General features: G+C 44.2%; 1 protein-coding gene across 1 annotated transcript in view; it reads right to left on the bottom strand.

Moving 5' to 3' along the window:
* Positions 1-16,646, bottom strand: part of AOAH (acyloxyacyl hydrolase) — an 89,340-nt gene extending 72,694 nt beyond the window's left edge. Inside the window, exons 1-6 of the mRNA XM_056857043.1 lie at positions 16,331-16,646; positions 13,779-13,808; positions 11,757-11,852; positions 10,110-10,176; positions 9,109-9,208; positions 889-945 (exon numbers count right to left, since the gene is read on the bottom strand). Coding sequence (XP_056713021.1) covers positions 889-945; positions 9,109-9,208; positions 10,110-10,176; positions 11,757-11,852; positions 13,779-13,808; positions 16,331-16,646 — 666 coding nt within the window. The remainder of the gene's footprint in view (positions 1-888; positions 946-9,108; positions 9,209-10,109; positions 10,177-11,756; positions 11,853-13,778; positions 13,809-16,330) is intronic.
* Between the last annotated feature and the right edge of the window lie 3,087 nt (positions 16,647-19,733).

Here is a 19,733-nt window from a genome sequence, read left to right as displayed (position 1 = left end):
GCGAAAAAGGTTTTCTGCTTTGCTTATAATTAAGAACATGACAAGAAATCGATTGGAAGCAAGTGATGATATTCGTGTAGCTCTGAGCAACAGTATTAGCCCCAGAATTGCCCAGCTTGTAAAAAGGATGCAAGCTCAAAAATCACATTGATTTACAATTAAAAGTTTCTATTATAAAAAATATATTCAAATATTATTCTAAGTTTAATGTTTAACTAACAGTTATGATTAAAGTTTATTTTCAAATTCTCGGAATTTTAATTTTGAACCTTGGGGTCCCTGCACCGAACAAAAAAGTCCTAGTGGTCCCTGGTCAAAAAAAGGTTGGGAACCACTGCTCTAGAGCAAGTCTTTGGACCTAGCTGGACGCTCCGAGGGTCGAGTTCACGTTTTCCTTGAGAATTGTCAGCCAGACGTGAATTTGAGAGTTTCCCACTGGGAACACTTCCCAGGCATGCTGGGCGCAATTCAGATCTGTACTACAGTGTACAGGGGAAGGGTGTTCATGTCTTCTGCCCCTGTACCACTTTTCCACAACCCGAGGAGCCCTGTTTTCTCATTGGGACCTTTGAAGCTAATGGCACTCTAGGGCCATTTAAGATAGGGAAAACAGTGCAAGGAGATGACAAAAGCGCCCTCTACTCATGTGCCATGATCCTGATCCAAATCGGGTCCCATGTGTCTGAGAACTGAAATCCCAGCAGGAAAATCACAAGTGTACATGGATAACCAAGTTGTGAGCAGGACCCAGGAAAACATAATGTGTGGTTAGGCCCTAAGACTGCTACAAGATGTGTTAGTTGCTGTCCATATTAAAGTTGCTTCAAGCCCATTCCTTCTTCTGTTACTCTTTATTTGTGGACTCAGAAACATGACATTATTGCTTACCAAGATCCTAGTTGTAGCCATTTCCTCTGCTTCCTTTATAGCCACCTCCAATCCAACCTAGAACAGCAGAAGAAAACATTTCACAGTTATTATATTCTCCTCCAGCCGTCCTACAGGGTCCACATTTATAGAATTAGCCAAGGCAAGCTAATAAAGAATGCTTCTATAAATTGTTGCCTGCTGAATTCACCATTATTTGACCACTTTCCATGATTATAAATGTTCATTTATTTACCTGCAAGGCCTCATTTATTTTCTTCTAATGAACAGAAACACATTTTTACAGGCTTAGGATTCCTAGCCCTATTTTGTTATTTACAGCAAGCTAACTTTTGCTTAGCATTCTTCACAAATTAGAATTTGGGGTACATTTTCTAGGAGATTGTACAAGTATGTTTAGTAGAAGGGGATCCTGTATACTATAATGAAGGGGAGATCCACCTCAGGCTGACGATTGTTAATAAAACTGGCAGTATCTTTTGTTAGAAGAATGACCATGATTTGAAAAATTACTTTACGTATGCCCAATGTTGTTGCCATGCATTATGAGGTTCTCATCAACCAGCAACATATCTAGGTTCTTGTCAACAAACGTATCATAAGCTGCTTTTTGAAGTCCTCTCAGTTTCAGAAGAGGTTTAATATGGGGTGTAGAAAAGCTTCAGAGACTCAAGCACAAAGCCTATCTGGGTCATGTGGAAATAGCTGCATCATTCTTTGAATCCTGACCAAGGAAAAGGTTGAGTGCCTTGGCCTAGTCTACTTAATTAATGTCACCTTGTCAACAGCCAGACCCCTCCCACTAACGGTGCCAAGACACTTCTGTCCACAAAATGGAAGCCTCTCAGAAAGTTTTGGGAGCCATTTTGTGTGTATAACATAGGCAGGAAGGTGGTCGACAGCTGTGCATTTTCCCATGACCCAAAGGTGCACCAGTTAGACAATGGGGATGGCTAATCTCCACTGTCTCACTTTAAGGTAATTTAATCAGCACTCTGAGCTGACCATTAATTATCTTAGCTGCACCCATCCTGGACAATCAATCAGTGTTATGGAGAATTGCCCAGGCATTCTCCTGCATCATGACGACTCATCAGACCTCTCCTGTCTTTTTGTTTGGACCCTGGTAAAGCAACCAATTCTTTGTATCTGGCTTTCCTGCCAGTTTACCTCATACTGCCTCAGGACTCATTTTGGGGTAAAAATACTAGTCCTTTGGCCATTCATTGTGTGTCTTGGATCCATGCATACACCCCCACCTGCATGTGGGCTTCTTTTCTTTTGCTCCCGGAAATGCTGGCTGTTTCCCCTCTCAGTGCTGTCTTTGCTGGACGTCTCTTCAGGAACGGTAAATATCGCCCATCCCTGAACTATTCCAATGTTCCACCCTTGTTTCCTTAGCTCTTTGCATGTGTTGGCTTACTGCTTGAAAGTTAATCCTTTGTTACTTTCAATAAAATCCCCTTTTGATTTATACACCACCTGCTTATTTGAGAGTTTCCCCCAGGATTATTCCTGATATATATATAGGTTACAGATCCCAATTACCCGCCTCTTGCTCTGTCTCTGTAGCTAATTCCCCCAACTTAAGTGGACACTGTCTAATTTGGGTAACAACCTCAATGGAACTGATACCTCCCATAAAACTCCAACATTCATACCTCCCATAAGGATATTTCCTACACTACTTGAATGCAGAGCAGGAAGACGCTGTGTGTTGCACTGATTTTGCTACTGATTGGGTAGCTCTCTTTTTAAAAACCACCATCCCTTAGAAAGGGCGAGAAGTTGGGCCAGGGAGAAAGATGGTGGATCGTGGGCAGAGCTTGCCATGTCCAGGGTGAGGTGAATGGCAAAATATCATGGTTGTCTCAGGTCTGAAGTTTGGGATCTATTCCACTAGTTGTCACGCTTCTCTTCAGTGCAAAGAAGAGGATGTTATTACACTAGGGGAAAGCTTTTTGCACCAGAAGAAGGTGTCACAGCTACTAGAATGGATCTACAGAATCCAACTCTCTACCTTTTCACACTTCAGTTCTAGTGACCTGAAAGTAATGCTACTAATCAGACTGATACAATTGTGGTTGTAGGGATGCCAGCCTCCGGGTGGGACCTCAGAGATCTCCAGACCACAGAGAGCAGATCCCCGGGAGAAAAGAGATGCTTTGGAGGATGGACTCTGGAATTGTACCCCACTGAGGTCCCTGTCCTCCCCAGGCTCCATCCCCAAATCTCCAGGAGTTTCCCAACTTGGATCTGGTAACCCAACCCTCCCTCAATCCCCTGGCAGTGGCCAGGGGAAACCAGGCAACCCTAGCTGGTTGGCAACTCAGTTTTTGCATGGCAGATGTATGGTTAAAAAATTGAGAGAGTTGCATGGAAGGGAGTCCTGAGTTCCAGATACAGAAAGAGGCTGCATATCACCCACATGGGATTTCTTTCTTCAGATATCACACCACACTAAAAACTGATCTTGCTCACACATCTTGTCCCCCTAGGTCCATATTGTGAATCTGCTTCAAAAAGAAAGTGCTCGTGAAGTGTTCAGTGAAACAGTCAGGGTCCGCGCACATCACCAGTCATCAGGACAGCACTAGATGGATCAGTCCAAAATTGAAATTAAAAGCACAGGTTCGGCGGCAGGCCGTCTGCGTTCAACTGTATCCAGCAAGGGACTTAGTTTTTAATCTGCAAACGTCTCTAGGCTCTTATCAACAGCTCCATTGGCCTGGAAGAACTGCCAAACACTGTGTTCGTGTAAGAACTTGGAGCCACATTGTGAAGCAAATGTGACTTGCTTACACTTCGGTACTTCGCCCGGCTCTCTTGTTCAAGTAATACCTGTGAAATACCAAATAAACCTTGTCAATTCTCAATGCTAGTCTAGGTCTAATTTTTACGTTAGTTGGAGAATGGCAGATTCCATTCACATGGGTGCAACTATATAAAAGTATAAGATAATATCGAGGCAAATGTTGGCTGACAATTGCTTTATCAATGGGTTTAGAATGGTCAGCCAACGTTCTTTTCAGCGGGAGCCAAATGTTTACAGATAACAACCCGAGGACTGTGATGGGAAGGTTAGAGAAAGTGACCCCTCCCCAGCTGATGGGAGTGTGCACGTTTGTACATGTGTGAAGAAACAGCAGGTTTGACTTTGGAACGGAATTTGAGCTTAATTGCCTCTAGGGTACCATTTAAGCATACAAGAGGTCTCCATTCAAATTACATGGCCAATCTCAGTAAGTGTGCTCTCGGTGCCAGGAACTGAAGGGCTGTTCAAAACCTGTGCATTAAGACTCCTGCCCTGCTATTTTATGTTACACACGGATCTTCAGAAGATGGGAAGTCTTCCAGATCATTAAAATGGCATTGGCAAAATGTTTCAGTCTCACAGCTATAAAGAAGCAAAGTAAAAATGATGACATAGAAGTTTTTTTTAAAAAAAAACACTGCTGTAAGCTGTACTGTACAAACCAGAGTGACAAATTATTAGAGCAGCAGGGTTTGTTTGTTTGATTCCCTCTGAAACGCAATGTGCTTTGTGGACAATATTTTTAGGGGTTTGCAGAGGTGACTCCTCTATGAAAGGGCTTTCTAGAGGCCTTTTATGCACAGGTTGTTTCTGTGGCGATCACCTAGGGTTGCCAGGCCCCTCTTCACAACCAGCAGGAGATTTTGGGGGCGCAGCCTGAAGAGGGCGGGGTTTGGAGAGGGGAGGGACTTCAATGCCATAGAGTTCAATTGCCAAAGCGGCCATTTTTCTCCAGGTGATCTGATTTCTATCGGCTGGAGATCAGTTGAATTAGCAGGAGATTTCCTGCTACTACCTGGCAGTTGGCAACCCTACGATCACCACTCCCCGCCGACTACTTCAGGGCTTCGTCTTCATTATGTACTTTCCCCCCCAGCCTTTAGAAGTCATTTCGCTCTCTCCCTGCATTTTCTGGATGCTGCCAGAAACGGCATCCAGAAAATGCGGGGAAAACGTGAGGAGAAAGCAAAGTGACTTCTAAAGGTCGGAAAAGACGTGCATAAGGAAGACGAATTCCCAAAGTAGTTGGGGGTATGCGATCACCGTAGAAACAACCTCTATGTAAAAGGCCTAGAAACTAGAAAGGAAGGAAGTGGTTAGCAGTGGGAAGGTGTGATTGAGTGGAAAAGTAAAACCTGTTATTCTATCACGTGGATTTATGCTTTGTGCCTAAGTAAAACAAGTACAAACAGGATGTTCTATTCAGTTACCTCTTATCAAAGTTTTCTAGTTTAGAAGGAGAACATAATTTCTAGTTTTCTACTCAGGGATTATGAAGACTCACAAGTATAGTGCAGTTTATCTGAATGGAACTATAGAAATTTAGGGGTGAACCTTTATTAAGTGCAACAACAAGAAGGAAAATTGCTGGCCCTACTGAGTCACCCATGGCTCCGTAAGCTGCATATCTTTGCCTTCTGAGTAACATGGCTTGCCGGGGGGAATTTTTCAGAGCCTTATTGTAATTGATTTAGACATCTGTCAGAACACATTAATTAACTGGAAGGTATCGAGATACAAAAATAAAGACCAACAAGACGTTTTTGAAAAAAATATATTGGCAGGAGGCAAATTGATCAAGTGAGCACAGGTTTGTTTCGGGGGCAAAATGTTACATGTACTTTGCATTTATTTATTATTATTTCCTGCCTTCTCACTAGAACAAGGAGAGCTCATAATTCAACTGCATGAAATATTGTTTAAATGTCCATTCCTCTTGGGTCAACAGCCAACAGATGTATGCAGGGAGCTCCCTGCTGAAACAAGATTCTCAGGTGCATGGGGGCCTGATTCAGCTCAGTCACAGCCGACTTATGGCTGTTTTCAAGGGTTTTCAAGGGAAGAGACAAACAGAGGTGGTTGCTATTGCCTGCCTCTGTGTAGTGATGCTGGAACTCCTTGGCGGTCTCCCGTGCAAGTACTGACCAGGGCTGACCCTGCTTAAAGTCTGAGACCTGATGAAATCAGACTAGCCTGGGCTATCCAGGTCAGGGTGAAATGGCCCTGGGAAACCACTATTTGCCTTGTTGGGGAAACTTGTGTATTCTGATGGCTATGCTTTCTACCAATTGGCTACACTTGAATTTTCTGAGGGGTGCAATTAGCAACTTCCCAGGGCTGCTTCAGGTCGGGAAAACAGTGTTCGGTAGAAGGCTTAAATCTAAATCCAGATCAGGCTCTCACGTGCCTGGGTATCTAAGTTTCAACAGGGAACACCCAGGGCATAAGTCCTTAATAAGGCTACAATCTGAATTCATGAATAGCCGAGGTAGACTTTTATAGAAAAAATATTTGCTTCTTTTCCAGGCAGCTGTTGTATTTTATTCTGTTTAACATTTGTGTGCTCTGTATTACTCCTGATTCTGTCAAATGTCACATCAAGGTCTCGAGAACAAAGCACAAAGTGAATGAGATATCTCTCGCTAGAAGCTAAGGCAAGAAGATAAAGCCTCTCTTTCCATTCGAGAGATTTGTATTCCTACTGGTTTGGATGGCCTGGATAGCAGATAAGATGCAATTTCTCAGCAGACCCAACAACATGCGATGCAGCATGCAGAGGTCTGGAGTGGACTGCAAGGATCAGATACATAGACCCAGCGGGCTGTGTCATGGGTCAGCCTGCCGACACTTCCTCAGATTAAGAGGAACTAGAGGGAGACGGCAGGGTGAGACCTGAGGAGCAGCCCCAGCCGACAGAAGACAGTGAAAGGAGCGAAGAAGAAGTCTCACCGAGTCTGCAGCCTGGCAGCTCAGGAGAACCGGCAGATTCTGGAGTTCAGCCAGAAGGTGGCATCACTCGAGCAGAGACACTGGAAGATCCGGGCCATGATAGAAAGCTGTGGGAAAGGTGCAAGGCTACAGGCTCTGCTAGGGTTGCCAACTTCCAGGTGGTGGCTGGAGATCTCCCACTATTACAATTGAAGTCAAGGAGACAGAGATCAGATCCCCTGGAGAAAATGGCCTCTTTGGCAATTGGACTCTATGGCATTGAAGTCTCTCCCCTCTCCAAACCCCACCCTTCTCAGTCTCCACCCCCAAAATGTCCAGGTATTTCCCAATGTGGAGCTAGCAACCCTAGGCTCTGCACAGAGCACTCAGCAATTATGAAACAGGGAGTGCCTGAACGGCCTAATGGGCAACGGTCTACTTATTTAGGCAGGGCAACGAGGTCAGAGGTGTGTGGGGAGCAACTTGTTCATTTGCAGCCACCTCGTGTCTCTGTATTTCTATGGACTTCTGGACATCTGTTACCCTGACCTCGGAAATGAACCTTACCTTGAATTCGGATTGCCCCTCTGGTACTGACCCCCTAGGAAATGGACTTGAACAGCATGGTGCCCAACCTCAGACTGGTTTCCTGGTTACACTATCTGCCTCTGGCCCTGGTCTCCACCGGCATTCTGGACAGGCTATTAATAATCCCTTTGCATCACTTCTCCATATTGTACTTATGCATTAACATGTCCAATGAGTTGCAGACTTCTGATGGATCAGGTGAAGGTCCACTGAGTCCAGCTTTTGGGGTTTAATGGCGGTCAACCAGTAGCTTTATGGAAGACTTGCTGGTGAATGCCTTCCCCCATGTATCATCTCCAGCATCTGTGAATCATAGGCCTATTATTGTGTCTCAACATCAATGCTCCATTTAGCTATCCCGGGTAATTTGTGATAAGAGATAACAACAAGCGGAAAGCAAATCCAGATGATGCTGGTGGGGAAAGGTGGAAGGGACTAGCTTGCTAGTTTGTAGACAAGGTAAAATAGTTGTTGCCTGATCAGGTGAAGGACTTGAGGAACATTTTCTTCCATCAGCATGTCATTGGCTGCCTTCTACAGGGCTTGCCAAGGTAAAGGTCCCCTGTGCAAGCACCGGGTCATTCCTGACCCATAGGGTGACGTCACATCCCGACATTTACTAGGCAGACTTGGTTTACAGGGTGGTTTGCCAGTGCCTTCCCCAGTCATCTTCCCTTTACCCCCTGCAAGCTGGGTACTCATTTTACCGACCTTGGAAGGATGGAAGACTGAGTGCAACATAGAGCCAGCTACTTGAAACCAACTTCCGTCAGGATCAAACTCAGGTTGTGAGTAGAGCTTGGACTGCAGTACTGAAGCTTACCACTCTGCACCACGGGGCTCTATTTGACAACACAGTCCCTTTTTTCATAGGCTTTATAGACTAATTGGGCACTATCCTATTTAGGCTTCAGGAAGTTCTTCCAGCCTAAGAAACCATCCTCCAACTAAGGAGTTTGTGGCTGTCCTGGCCTGGTGGAATTCCCTTCCTAGTGACATCAGGGCCCTGTGGGACCTTAAAGAGTTCCGCAGGGCCTGTAAAACAGAACTACTCCACCAGGCTTACAATTGAGGACAGCCATCTATTTGAGGCAAGTTGTCATCTATGCTGGCCTCCCAACCCCCCCACACTTTTTTGTTTTTTTCATTAACTATGTGGGGGCACTGACTACTCTGCCAGGTCTCTCAGCAGCGATTATGCTTTTAATAAGAGCCATCTGGTATATTAATTCATATTTGTTGTGTGGTTTTAGCAGTTTTTATTGTAGATGTATTATGGTTTTATTGTTTACTGGTTATCTTGTTGTTACTCTCCCTGAGCCTGGCCTAGTCTGGGATTGAGGGCAGCTTAGAAATCTAAATACATAAAATAAAATGAGCTAGATGTTCCATATTTGATCTTATTGGTGGGTAGCTGACCATTTTACTGGCTATTTAATTTATGATGTTTTTAAAATGTTAGTGTTTTATATTGTACAGTGCTCTCTGTGACCTCAGGAGTGAGACAAGGTTAAAAATAAATCAGTCTAAGTTGGTAAACCTCATATACACAGTTCATAATTTGCATCCAGGACCTGGGGAGCATACATCCCTGAACACTTAGCATCGTTGTTGACTTCAGAAGCAATGTGCCATCAAACATATGAAAACCATCAGACACTCTTCTGAAAATACTATATAGGCACAGAACAGCGAAACTGAGCAAAGTCCAATAGCCGAAAGCCGGAAAAGCCGAATACTTCTATTTGGATATTCGTGATTGGCTATCTGGCTTTGCTCAGATTCCAGGTTTTGCTATTCTGCCGAAATTAAATCAGAAAAGGCTAAAGTGACTTTTTGGGGTTTATTTTCAGTTCAGTAAACCCGAAATGCACAGCCCTAGAACTCACCTTAGAAGGATGGTATACATGACAAACTGGTTGACCTGCCTCCCGTTTACATAGCTTAATGGAATAGCACGCCACATCAGCTTTAATTTTATTTTCCAATCTGAAAGGAAATGGTGCAGAAACAAAGACTATTTTAAGTTCAACTGCCTCTGTGAAAATACTAATTTAAAACACATTTCTCTATGGATCTGTTTGATCTTAGTACCATACATCTGGCTGGATGATAATGATTTTCTGACATGGATTCTATGCTCCGTTTTAGCACTTGAGTCCAACTTCAGTGAAGTTGTGTTTACTTTAAGCCATGATATGCCAAACAAGGACTTCAAGTATAATGCTGCTTATCTCATCTCAGTGAAATATCTGTTAACATGGAATCTCTTTACTATCACCAAATGTAGTCTTTCCTTCTTGACTGAATGCACTATTTGGTTAGAAAACAACCAATGTGATTACATAATCACAGAACACTCTCATCCCCAGTTTTAATGCTGAAGAAGGCTAAGTTAGTTAATAAGGGTTTAAAGTGGGTTAGAAACAAGGAGAAAATGATTTTTAAAAGCCCAGTCGATAATCCAGTTGAACTAAAAGACCTCAATGTATGGGCAATCCAATCTTTATAAAGCAAATCCATTGTCACACAAGGGTTTGTGTACCCTGTGTTTGTATGTCACACAGACGTGCTCCTGATGTGCTGAGCTACAACATAGGATACGCAGATCTATACCAAAGCACAGATCTGAAAGCATGCCCTGGTACCAGGAATTTTCAGTGGCTTGACAAAATCGAATTCACCAGTAGCACCAGGATTGAATTTTAGAAAATTAAGAGAGAGAGAAGAAGGATAAGAAGAAGATACCTGGCCCATTAAAACTTATAGTTTAATTATATCTGGACCAAAAATGTGAAAGAGAGAGAGGGGGGGGGAGGGAGGAGGAGGAAGAGGAAGAGGAAGAGGAGGAGGAGGAGGAGGAGATGATACCTGGCCCATTGATACTTACAGTTTAATTATATCTGGACCAAAAATGCGAGCAACGAAAAAGCAAATTTTTTGCAACTTCAATTGTTCTGGAAAACAAAATATTTTAAAAACTAAATGTACATAGATAAAAAGTATTTTGGAACATACAAAAGAGCACAGAAGAAGACAAGAATTTCCTTGCTAGATTAGACCAGGCATCCACCTAGGGGAGCATTCATTCTTCAACAGTGGGCGGCCATGGGAAACTTACAAGCCAGACATGATATAATAGCCATGCTCTTTTTTATTTTGCCTACAGTAAATCCAGTAAAATGTGTCTCTTTATTGGAGATTCAGTTTATTGGAGATTCAGGTTACTGGAAATTCTACTTCCATGAAGACAGTAGACTTAACCCTAGGCTATAAGTTGTTTTGAAGTCAACATTAGCATATACTTTTAAGGCCATTTATGCATGGCGGTCTCTTCGTTGTCTATTTTGGGGTTTTGCTTTGATTATGCTTGCATTTTCAGACAGTCATAAATCACCTAGCTCTCCCCATGCGTTTCGGCACATTTTGCCAGTGTTTTCTGGATGCAGGTAAACACAAAACCAGACTTCAGCAGGGCAATTTTCCTCTTTAGTTGATTCTCCATACACTGCTGAAAATGGAGGAAGGCATATCAGTTGCCACAGAAGAAACTACCTCTATAAAAGCCTAACATACTGAAAGGAGAAGGTTTCTCCTTCAGACTAATTATTCACATGGTATATTTCAATGGGCAGTTTTTTTTTTCCATAGGGACCTCACATTCATACAGGGTCCTCCACCTGCAGCCTCAAGAGGTCCAGGAAATAGAATGGCCACCTAAATAATTCTTTTAATGGTATCCACTGCCCCTCACTGTCTGAGTCCTGGCTGCTATTCTTGAAATTCTTAAACAAGATAAACTGTCAAAGATTGCCAGACATACAAATTAAAGCAGGGGTGTTGAATTCCATTGTCACGAGGGCTGGATATGACATAAATGTTACTTGGTTGGGCCGGCCAGGCCAGCCTAGATTTAGAGTGTGTGTGTGGGGGGTGGGTGGGTGGGGTGGCTGCCTCGGCTGGCTCACGGGCTGAATAAGAACTCTCAAGGAGCCTTATGTTTGACATCCTTGAATTAAAGGACTTCCTGCCGTGAATAACTATTTGATATATCATTTCATTAATCCAAGTTGTTATGTTCAATAATAGCAGGCCCATGGCCATGTAGGGGTGCCAGTTCCCTCTTCACCACCAGTGGGAGGTTTTGGGGGAGGAGCCTAAGGAGGGTGGGGTTTGGGGAGGGACAACAATGCCCTAGAGTCCAATTGCCAAAGTGGCCATTTTCTCCAGGGGAACTGATTTCTATCGGCTGGAGATCAGTTGTAATAGCGGGAGATCTCCAGCTGGTACCTGGTGGTTGGCAACCCTATGGCCATGGGAGTTTGCTGGGTGACCTTGGGCCAGTTACCTGCTCTCAGGCTAACCTACCTCACAGGGTTGTTGTTGTGAGGATAAATGGAGAAGATGAGAATTACGTAGGCCACCCTGAGTCCCCACTGGGGAGAAAGATGTTGTATAGATGAAGTAAGCAAATCATCATAAATTTTCAGACATAAGTGTGGATTTTTAAATATCAGTGAACTGCAGGCAGTTTTACCAGGTAAGTAGCTACAGAGCATCTCCAGAGCTTCTGTGACTGTAGAGTTGTGGATCTGAGACAGCTGTTCTATTACAGACACCATAATCACACACCCTGTGAAGACCAAGAGAAAGGATGATCCATGTTACTCACAGTGATAAAGCATTTTGAACATTAATTTATGTGCTTGATTACTTACAGGTTCTGTGGGTAGAAGGGGGAAAGAACACAATAGCCAGTTCCAAACATTATTTCTTTCTTTATTTTATTTCTTTAGATTTTTATCCCACCCTCAATTCCCGGCCGGAGCCAGGCTCAGGGCAGTCAACAACCTATCAAATTCAATAAATATTATAAAATACAATAAAAACACAGATAAAACCATTTAATTATCCCCATAAAACCAGAGGTAAAACAACAGGTGGTGTTCCTTTATGAGTACAGGACCGAGAAGTAGGGTTGCCAGCCTCCAGGAACTAGCTATTACAACTGATCTCCAGCCGATAGAGATCAATTCACCTGGAGAAAATGGCCGCTTTGGCAATTGGATTCTATGGCATTGAAGTCCCTCCCCAAATCTCACCCTCCTCAGGCTCTGCCCCAAAAATCTCTCGCTGATGGCAAAGAGGGACCTGGCAACCCTACTTTCGACAGGGTATGAACAGCAGACAACTGGGGGGGGGGGCGTATTTGAGGTTGTATTTTATCTGGTTTTAATCTGTAATGTTTTCCTTACTAACCATAAGCTGCCTTAAAATGGCTTAAATCATCCTCAATTCTTCCTGCATCCTTTGTTTTAGTGCTCTGGCACAAATCTGCACATGGATCACTCTTGGATCACTGGCCACTGTTCACCTCTATGATTCCCCCTTCTCTTAAGCATGTCTAAGAAGCCCTTCAGTCTCACCAACATCTTTGCCTATCAGTGCCTTCACATACCAGGTATTGTAGCATCCCACTTGCCACTATTATATAGGTGGTAGAAAGTGCCATCAAGTCACAGCTGATTTATGGTGATCTCGTAGGATTTTCAAAGCAAGAGATGTTCAGAGGTGATTTGTCTTTGCCCGGCTCCACGTGGGCTGAGAGAGTTCTGAGGGGTCACCCAGCAGGCTTCATGTGGAGGAGTGGGGAATTGAACCCAGTTCTCCAGATTAGAGTCTGCTGCTCATAACCACTACACCAGGGGTGGGGAATGTCAGGCCCAGGTCTGACATTTGGTCTGCCCCTTCGTCGGTTCTGGCAGATCTCTAGCTCAGAAGGATCTAAGACTGGTGATCCGCCCCCTCCTGTGGACAGGAATACCCTCTATTCAAGGCAGATGTGAGTTGGTTTTGCTGAGAAAATGGAACTTCCCCCCCCCTTGCAGAAGAGTCGTTAGCTATGGAGCTGTTAGGACCGCCCAAGAAACTGTGTTAACCCTTTCCCACCTGGGCCATGGAGAAACATATTGGTCGGCTAATTTTTAAGTTGGTAATTTTGTATGGCCCGCGAGTGATGTTATAAATATCCAAATGGCCCTTGGTGGAAAAAAGGTTCCCCACCCCTGCACTATACTATGCTGGCTCTTACTACTATACTACTATATTACATAAAAAAATTCTTGTCTTCTTTCTTTTTTTTTAAGAGCCACAGTTAGTTCCATACTGAGCCATATTTGACTCTGGAGCCATAAATCGCAGACCTGTGTTTAACTAGACATGAGCAAACCCTATACATACTGTTGTTCTTCAGCAGTCAGGGCTTTTTAAATCTTACTGAATGACATGGTTCAATGCACACACATACACAGAGAGAGAGAGAGCATCTGAAACCACTATAAATATGCACAGCTTAATCCCATCATTTAAAAAGTTAAAACTTTGGGGATGGATGCAACTTTTTTAAAAGGTTCCAGCCAGGAGACTGGCTTTTTGACAGCACTCGACAATAGCTTTCTACTCTCTGACAAGATGAAAAACTTCCTTTATTTCAAGAAATGTCCCAGTATTACGATGTCTATCATCCATTCGAAGCGAGACCTGGGTATTAATAAAATACCTGTCTCTTTTCGGAGATAGTTTGTTCCACCTGCGATTAATTTATGAGGGGGATAAGAGGAAACTATATTCCCGCGTTTCAACCGCAGTAATCTGAACATTCACATTTCAAGAAGTTGCTCTCCCATCATATTAAAAGAAGAGTATTTAATAATGAAATGACATTTCCAATAGACTAAAGGGAATAAAAAACACACACACAAAAAAAACATAACCCACATCCTAGCTAATAAAGTCAGAGTAAGAGTTTGCAGGCCACAAAGCCCTTGGCAGGCTGAACAGACTGGTTAAATTAATCTACTCCTGCAGCAAACATACAAAGGAAATTCTAATTAGAATGGTATCAATGGATGCCGAAAAAAGGCCAGGCACAAAAGAGTTGCCTTTTTTAGCATACAGATTTCAGACACAGCACATGCCCGATTTCTTTATTATTGTTCTGCAAGTTCAGTGGCTTTCTGTGTGATTCTGTTCATGTAGCTTGGTGAAAATAAGTTTAGCAATCTTCAGAAACCAGGGTTCCAGCACATCAGATAGGGTTGCCAGGTCAACCGGAGGGAGGTTTTTGGGGCAGAGCCTGAGGAGAATGGGGTTTGGGGAGGGGAGGGACTTCAATGCCATGGAGTCCAATTGCCAGAGCTGCCATTTCTCCAGGTGAACTGATCTCTATTGGCTGGAGATCAGTTGTAATAGCAGGAGATCTCCAGCTAGTACCTGGAGGTTGGCAACCCTAACAACAGAGGTCCTTCTCCCTATGCACCAGGGTTGCCTGCTCTAGGTTGGGAAATATCTGGAGATTTTGTGGATGGAGCCTGAGGAGAGGGGTTTGGGGAGGGGAGGGACTTCAGTGGGTATAATGCCATAGAGTTAGGATTGCCAAGTGCCCGGTGGTGGTGGGTAAAATCCTGCCAATCCACCAGGTTGCCCACTGACCAGCTGAGGGCTGGCGAGCACTGCATGCATGCACGCGCGCACGTAGCGTGAGTGTCACTTTGGGGTTTACCCGGAAGTGACGTGGACGTTCTGGCAACCTTGGCTAAAACTCTTTTGGCCAAGATCGCTAGAGCATCCGCGTTGCTTCCGGGTAAACCCGGAAGTGACATAGGCACCTTGCGTGGGGTGCGCGCACGTGCTACGACAGGCGAGCGCGCATCGCGCACCTTGGCCGCAGCCCTGCAAAGCTCCCGCCGGTGGAGCTACATGGCCTGGCAAGCCAAGTCCACCTTCCAAAGTGGCCATTTCCTCCAGGTGAACAGATCTCTGTCGCCTGGAGATCCGTTGTAATAGTGGGAGATCTCCAGCCACTACCTGGAGGTTGGCAACCCTAATACACCCCCATGAAACTAGCGGAAACTTCACACATCCAGCTGACTTAGAATGTGTTTTCCTGTTACAGCATCCCCAGAGCCCTGGAATCTATTTTTGTCCTAGCCACCCTGCTACACAATATAAAGCCTCCTAAATTACAGTGTAATCTTAAACACCCCCTTCTAAATCAATGGGGTTTTTGTATGTGTGTGTGCGTGTGTGTGTGTAAAGTACCATCAAGTTACAGCCGACCATGTCAGACTGTTACACAGAAAACAGGGCAGGCACCCTGGACCGAGTAACATGTAACTTGGCCCACAATCAGGTCATCACTTTTTCCATTTATCAAATGATGAACATGCATGTGTGAACTAGCCGTAGGTCAAGCAAATAATTTTCTTTTACGGGCAGATATGTGAATGACTGCTGACTGCAGAACCAAGTGTGCTATACCTTACACATCGAGGCTATGCAGAAAATCCCCAGATGCAAATATGAAGAGTTTATTTGAATTGTCTTAGCTTCTTCCCTCCACCATCAGCGGCTCAGGGGAAAGAGTTATCCTAGTCATTAAAACACCCACAGAGCTTCACGTAATGAAATGTGGTTCAAATTCAAAGCAAAAAATAAGGGCAGACGTAAAAATGCCTGTTGCCTCCTGTCTGCGGGGAAGAAAAATGACCGTGATGGAAATGAATATCTGTTCTCAAAGGCTTTCTATCTTTCTAGAAACACAATACACCATTTTCTTTTCTTGCTTTCGTTGAATAAGAAAGCTCAGACCCAACGTTGGCCCCTCTGCAACCCAAGCGTGTAGATTAACTATGGGGTGGACGTGAATCCTTTGGGGTATAGGGGTAGGGGTGTTTTTGTATTGCTTACCTCAGTAAAAAAAAAAAAAGCCTCTAGATTCACAGTGGCATGAGGGAGAGAAAACAACCAGCTCCCACTAGGCTAACACAGAATTCCTGCAGCAATCCTGTGAGGAAAAAACAGCTGCCAACCACCATCTGTAGAGAACTATCATCATCATCACCTTTAATGCCCGACACATTTCAGGACTTGCGCTTCATTAGAAGATAAATCATTGTCGGCGTGAGAAGTAGCGAGGGTGTCGAGCTGCTGATGTAATATCCAAAAGGATTTTTGTAAAAACTGAGCTTCAGTTTCTAGACATGCTCACTGTACACTGTTGCCAGCTCTTGGCTGACAACCCCTGGGGAGACTTTGAGGGCCCAGACTCACCATAACAGCAACCTGTGATGCCATGACCCCTTTTGGTTCCAGGGCTGGAAACGACATCATGAATCCATGGGACACCATTTTCGACCCTGCATTTCCCCCTACCGCTTGCCGGAGCGAGGGCGGACAACTGCGGGTAAGGACAGGAGTTCCTCTGCCCTCGCCTGGCAAATGGCAACCCTTTCAGTGCTGTTACTACAACATTGGTCAATTTCTGGATTGCAACAAATGTCTTGGTTATGTGATTCTCATTTGTGAAACGTGAACTTTCTGGGCAGTGGCTTTCAGGTTTTCTATCATTGGAGAACCTTTTGACCATGTTATCTGTTAAAGAACCCCTGCACATCTGTACATTTCCTCTCAGGGGACACATTTGCTTTATGTGAGATGCTGTCTGGGCCAGCTGAGTCTACTTGTCGACCTCCATGAATTGGATCTATTCATTCTAGAGGGAACCAGCTGTGGAAAAGCTGCTCAATCGTGACTTATCTTTCCACTGAAGAAATCTTAAGACCCTCTGGTGGCGTTTGCAAATCACCGCCTTTGGGTATTATGCAAAACAGAATACACTGCAAATAAAAAAAGAGCTGATGTTTTTAAGAACAGTTTAATCCAGTGAATAATATATAGGAAAAAGAGGCCATGAAACAATTTGAGAATTACATAACTCCTATGATTTTCTTGCCAACTGTGTGCATAAAGCCAACATGAGGAAAACAGGGCACGCTGGCTATGAGTATAGAAGGCACCCAATTCTGAGAGCAGCTCAGGTTTTGAAATGTGCATTCCTTTTGTAGGGTTGTCAACTCTTGGAAGGCACAAATCTAGCAAAGGGCGGAGCTCTGGCCCAGATCCCACCCACCCAAGGTTAGGACCTGTGTTCAGGTCAAAGCTGAGTTGTCAAAAAGGAAAAGATGCTTTTGAGTATAGTTTGGGCTGATCTGCCATTCCTTATTCCTTCAGACTGTATGGACTCAAAGTCCTGGAAACACATTACATGGTGCCTGAAGTGGAAGGCGTGCATTGGATTACAATGAAAGTCATTCCCTAACTACAGTACACAGCTAGAATCAGAAGTTCACCGAGAAACATTATAAGGGACATCCAAGTAGGTTTGCTGGTATTCCATGGGCATGACTGATTTCCCTGCATGAGGCCTGCATTGGTCAGGCCGCACCTGGAGTATTGTGTGCAGTTCTGGAGGCCTCACCTCAAAAAGGATGTGAACAGAATCGAGCGGATGCAGAGGAGAGTGAAAAGGATGATCAGGGGCCTGGAGACTAAGCCCTGTGAGGAAAGGCGAAGGGAGTTGGGTATGTTTAGTCTGGACTCTGGAGAAGAGGAGGTTGAGGGGGGACATGATCGCTCTCTTTAAGTATTTGAAGGGCTGTCACTTAGAGGAGGTCAGGGAGCTGTTTCCTATTGGCAGCAGAGGATAGGACTCGCAATAATGGGTTTAAATTGCGGGCAGAATGGTACCGGCTGGATATTAGGAAACGAAGAGTTGTTAAACAGTGGCATCAGCTACTCAGGGAGGAGATGAGCTCCCCCTCACAGGCAGTCTTTAAACAGAGGCTGGACAAGCACTTGTCAGGGATGCTCTAGGCTGATCCTGCATGAAGCAGGGGGTTGGACTAGATGGCCTGTATGGCCCCTTCCAACTATATGATTCTATGATTCCCCCCTCCCAATCTGGCCAGCTGCCAGAAAAGAGTTTCTCCCCCTACCATATAATGGAGGAAAAATAGCTGGTTTGCTTAGTCACTCGACTTTCTTCAACTATTCTTTTCCTAAATTGTCAGATCTTCCATGAAAAGCAGATTCTATTTGATGACTTCCCACACGCATACACTTCCCTGCAGCTCCTTAGTGTGCATACCTATAATACTTACTGTGCAATGACAGCAAAAAGCTTCTTATGAGATAACATGACACCTAAGAGGCCTTTACGACCAGCCTGAAAGAGACCCCATATAATCTGGAAATTTTCAAATATCTATTTCCCAGTCCACTCACAGAACCGAATATGTAAATGATGGACAGTGATGGGAACAACTAAGTCTACAGCTAAAATATAAGACTAAAAAAATCATGTGAATATTGTAAAGAGCAGGAAGACTGAAATGAGGTTCTAAATTCACCTCTCTGCATGGCAATCAATCAGTTCAGAACCCTGCTACAAATGCATTTAAAAATAACCCTCTTGTTTTTCACACTTGGACGTGAACAGTGGGAGAACGGCTGAATGGAGCTTTAAATAGCACACGCAAATTCAGTCTTTTAGCTGAAGTTCTGCTTTCTGTCTTTTTTCTTATATTTCCCCTTCTTCCAATCCATTCATCTCTTCATTTCCTGCCTCTGCAGTTTGCTCTCCCCTGCCTTTCCTTTTCATTAAAATTCACTTTCATTCTGTGCCTGTGGCTGCTTTCCTATGGATGTGGTGGTAATCTTTGCGTTTGCTCATTTCTGATTTCTAGTTTGCCCTGACCTGGATAGCCCAGGCTAGCCTGGTCTCGTTAGTTCTCGGAAGCTAAGGTAGGTTGGACCTGGTTAGTACTTCGGCGGGAGACCACCAAGGAAGCCCAGGGCCATTATGCAGAGGCAGGCAATGGCAAACCACCTCTGAACATCTCTTGCACTGAAAATCCTACTGGGTTGGCGTAAGTCGGCTACAATTTGATGGCACTTTACACACACACACACACACAATTTCTAATTTGACTAAGGTCATTTATGCATGGGAGTTTTACCTGAGGTTCTTTGCTCACTGGACCCACACCTTCCTGTTGGGAATCTATGCACCAGCAGTCCTATTTATGCATGGGAGTTTTACCTGAGGTTCTTTGCTCACTGGACCCACACCTTCCTGTTGGGAATCTATGCACCAGCAGTCTCCAAGCTCAAATCAAGTCCCCACCCCTTTAAATGCTGCTTTGTAATTGACTTACTTTGTAGAGCTTACTGCGAGAGAAAATCCTCCCAAACCCAATTGCCAAATAAAAAAGCATTTTAAGAAGAAAAAACAAAAAAATTGAGCAATCTGAAAGAAGGGGGGAGAAATCCAAACCTCATTTTTAAAAAGCCTTTCTTCTGCTCAGAAAGAGCTCCGAGGAAGCAGGAAGCATTTGAATCCCCACCTCTTTACATGCTGCTTTGTAATTGGTTGCATCCTTTCTGTGACAGAAACCAAGCTTGGGTATCCCGCACTTTGCATTATGCATGGAGATTTCACCTGGGCTGAGCTCAGGGGAGAGGGAAGAATCGGGTTAACAAATGAATGAGAATGTCCGGGATTTGTGAGGGCTGGCAGCAAGGTCATTTCTAATGGACGGAAAACTCATGCATAACTCCAAAGAACAACCGAGATCGACCGCAGGGGCAAATGTCAGTGAAAGTACCCAAGCAT

The sequence above is a fragment of the Euleptes europaea genome, chromosome 11 (genome assembly GCF_029931775.1).
Source record: "Euleptes europaea isolate rEulEur1 chromosome 11, rEulEur1.hap1, whole genome shotgun sequence".
In the NCBI taxonomy this organism is placed as follows: Eukaryota; Metazoa; Chordata; class Lepidosauria; order Squamata; family Sphaerodactylidae; genus Euleptes; species Euleptes europaea.
This window is presented reverse-complemented; position numbering and strand designations above follow the sequence as displayed.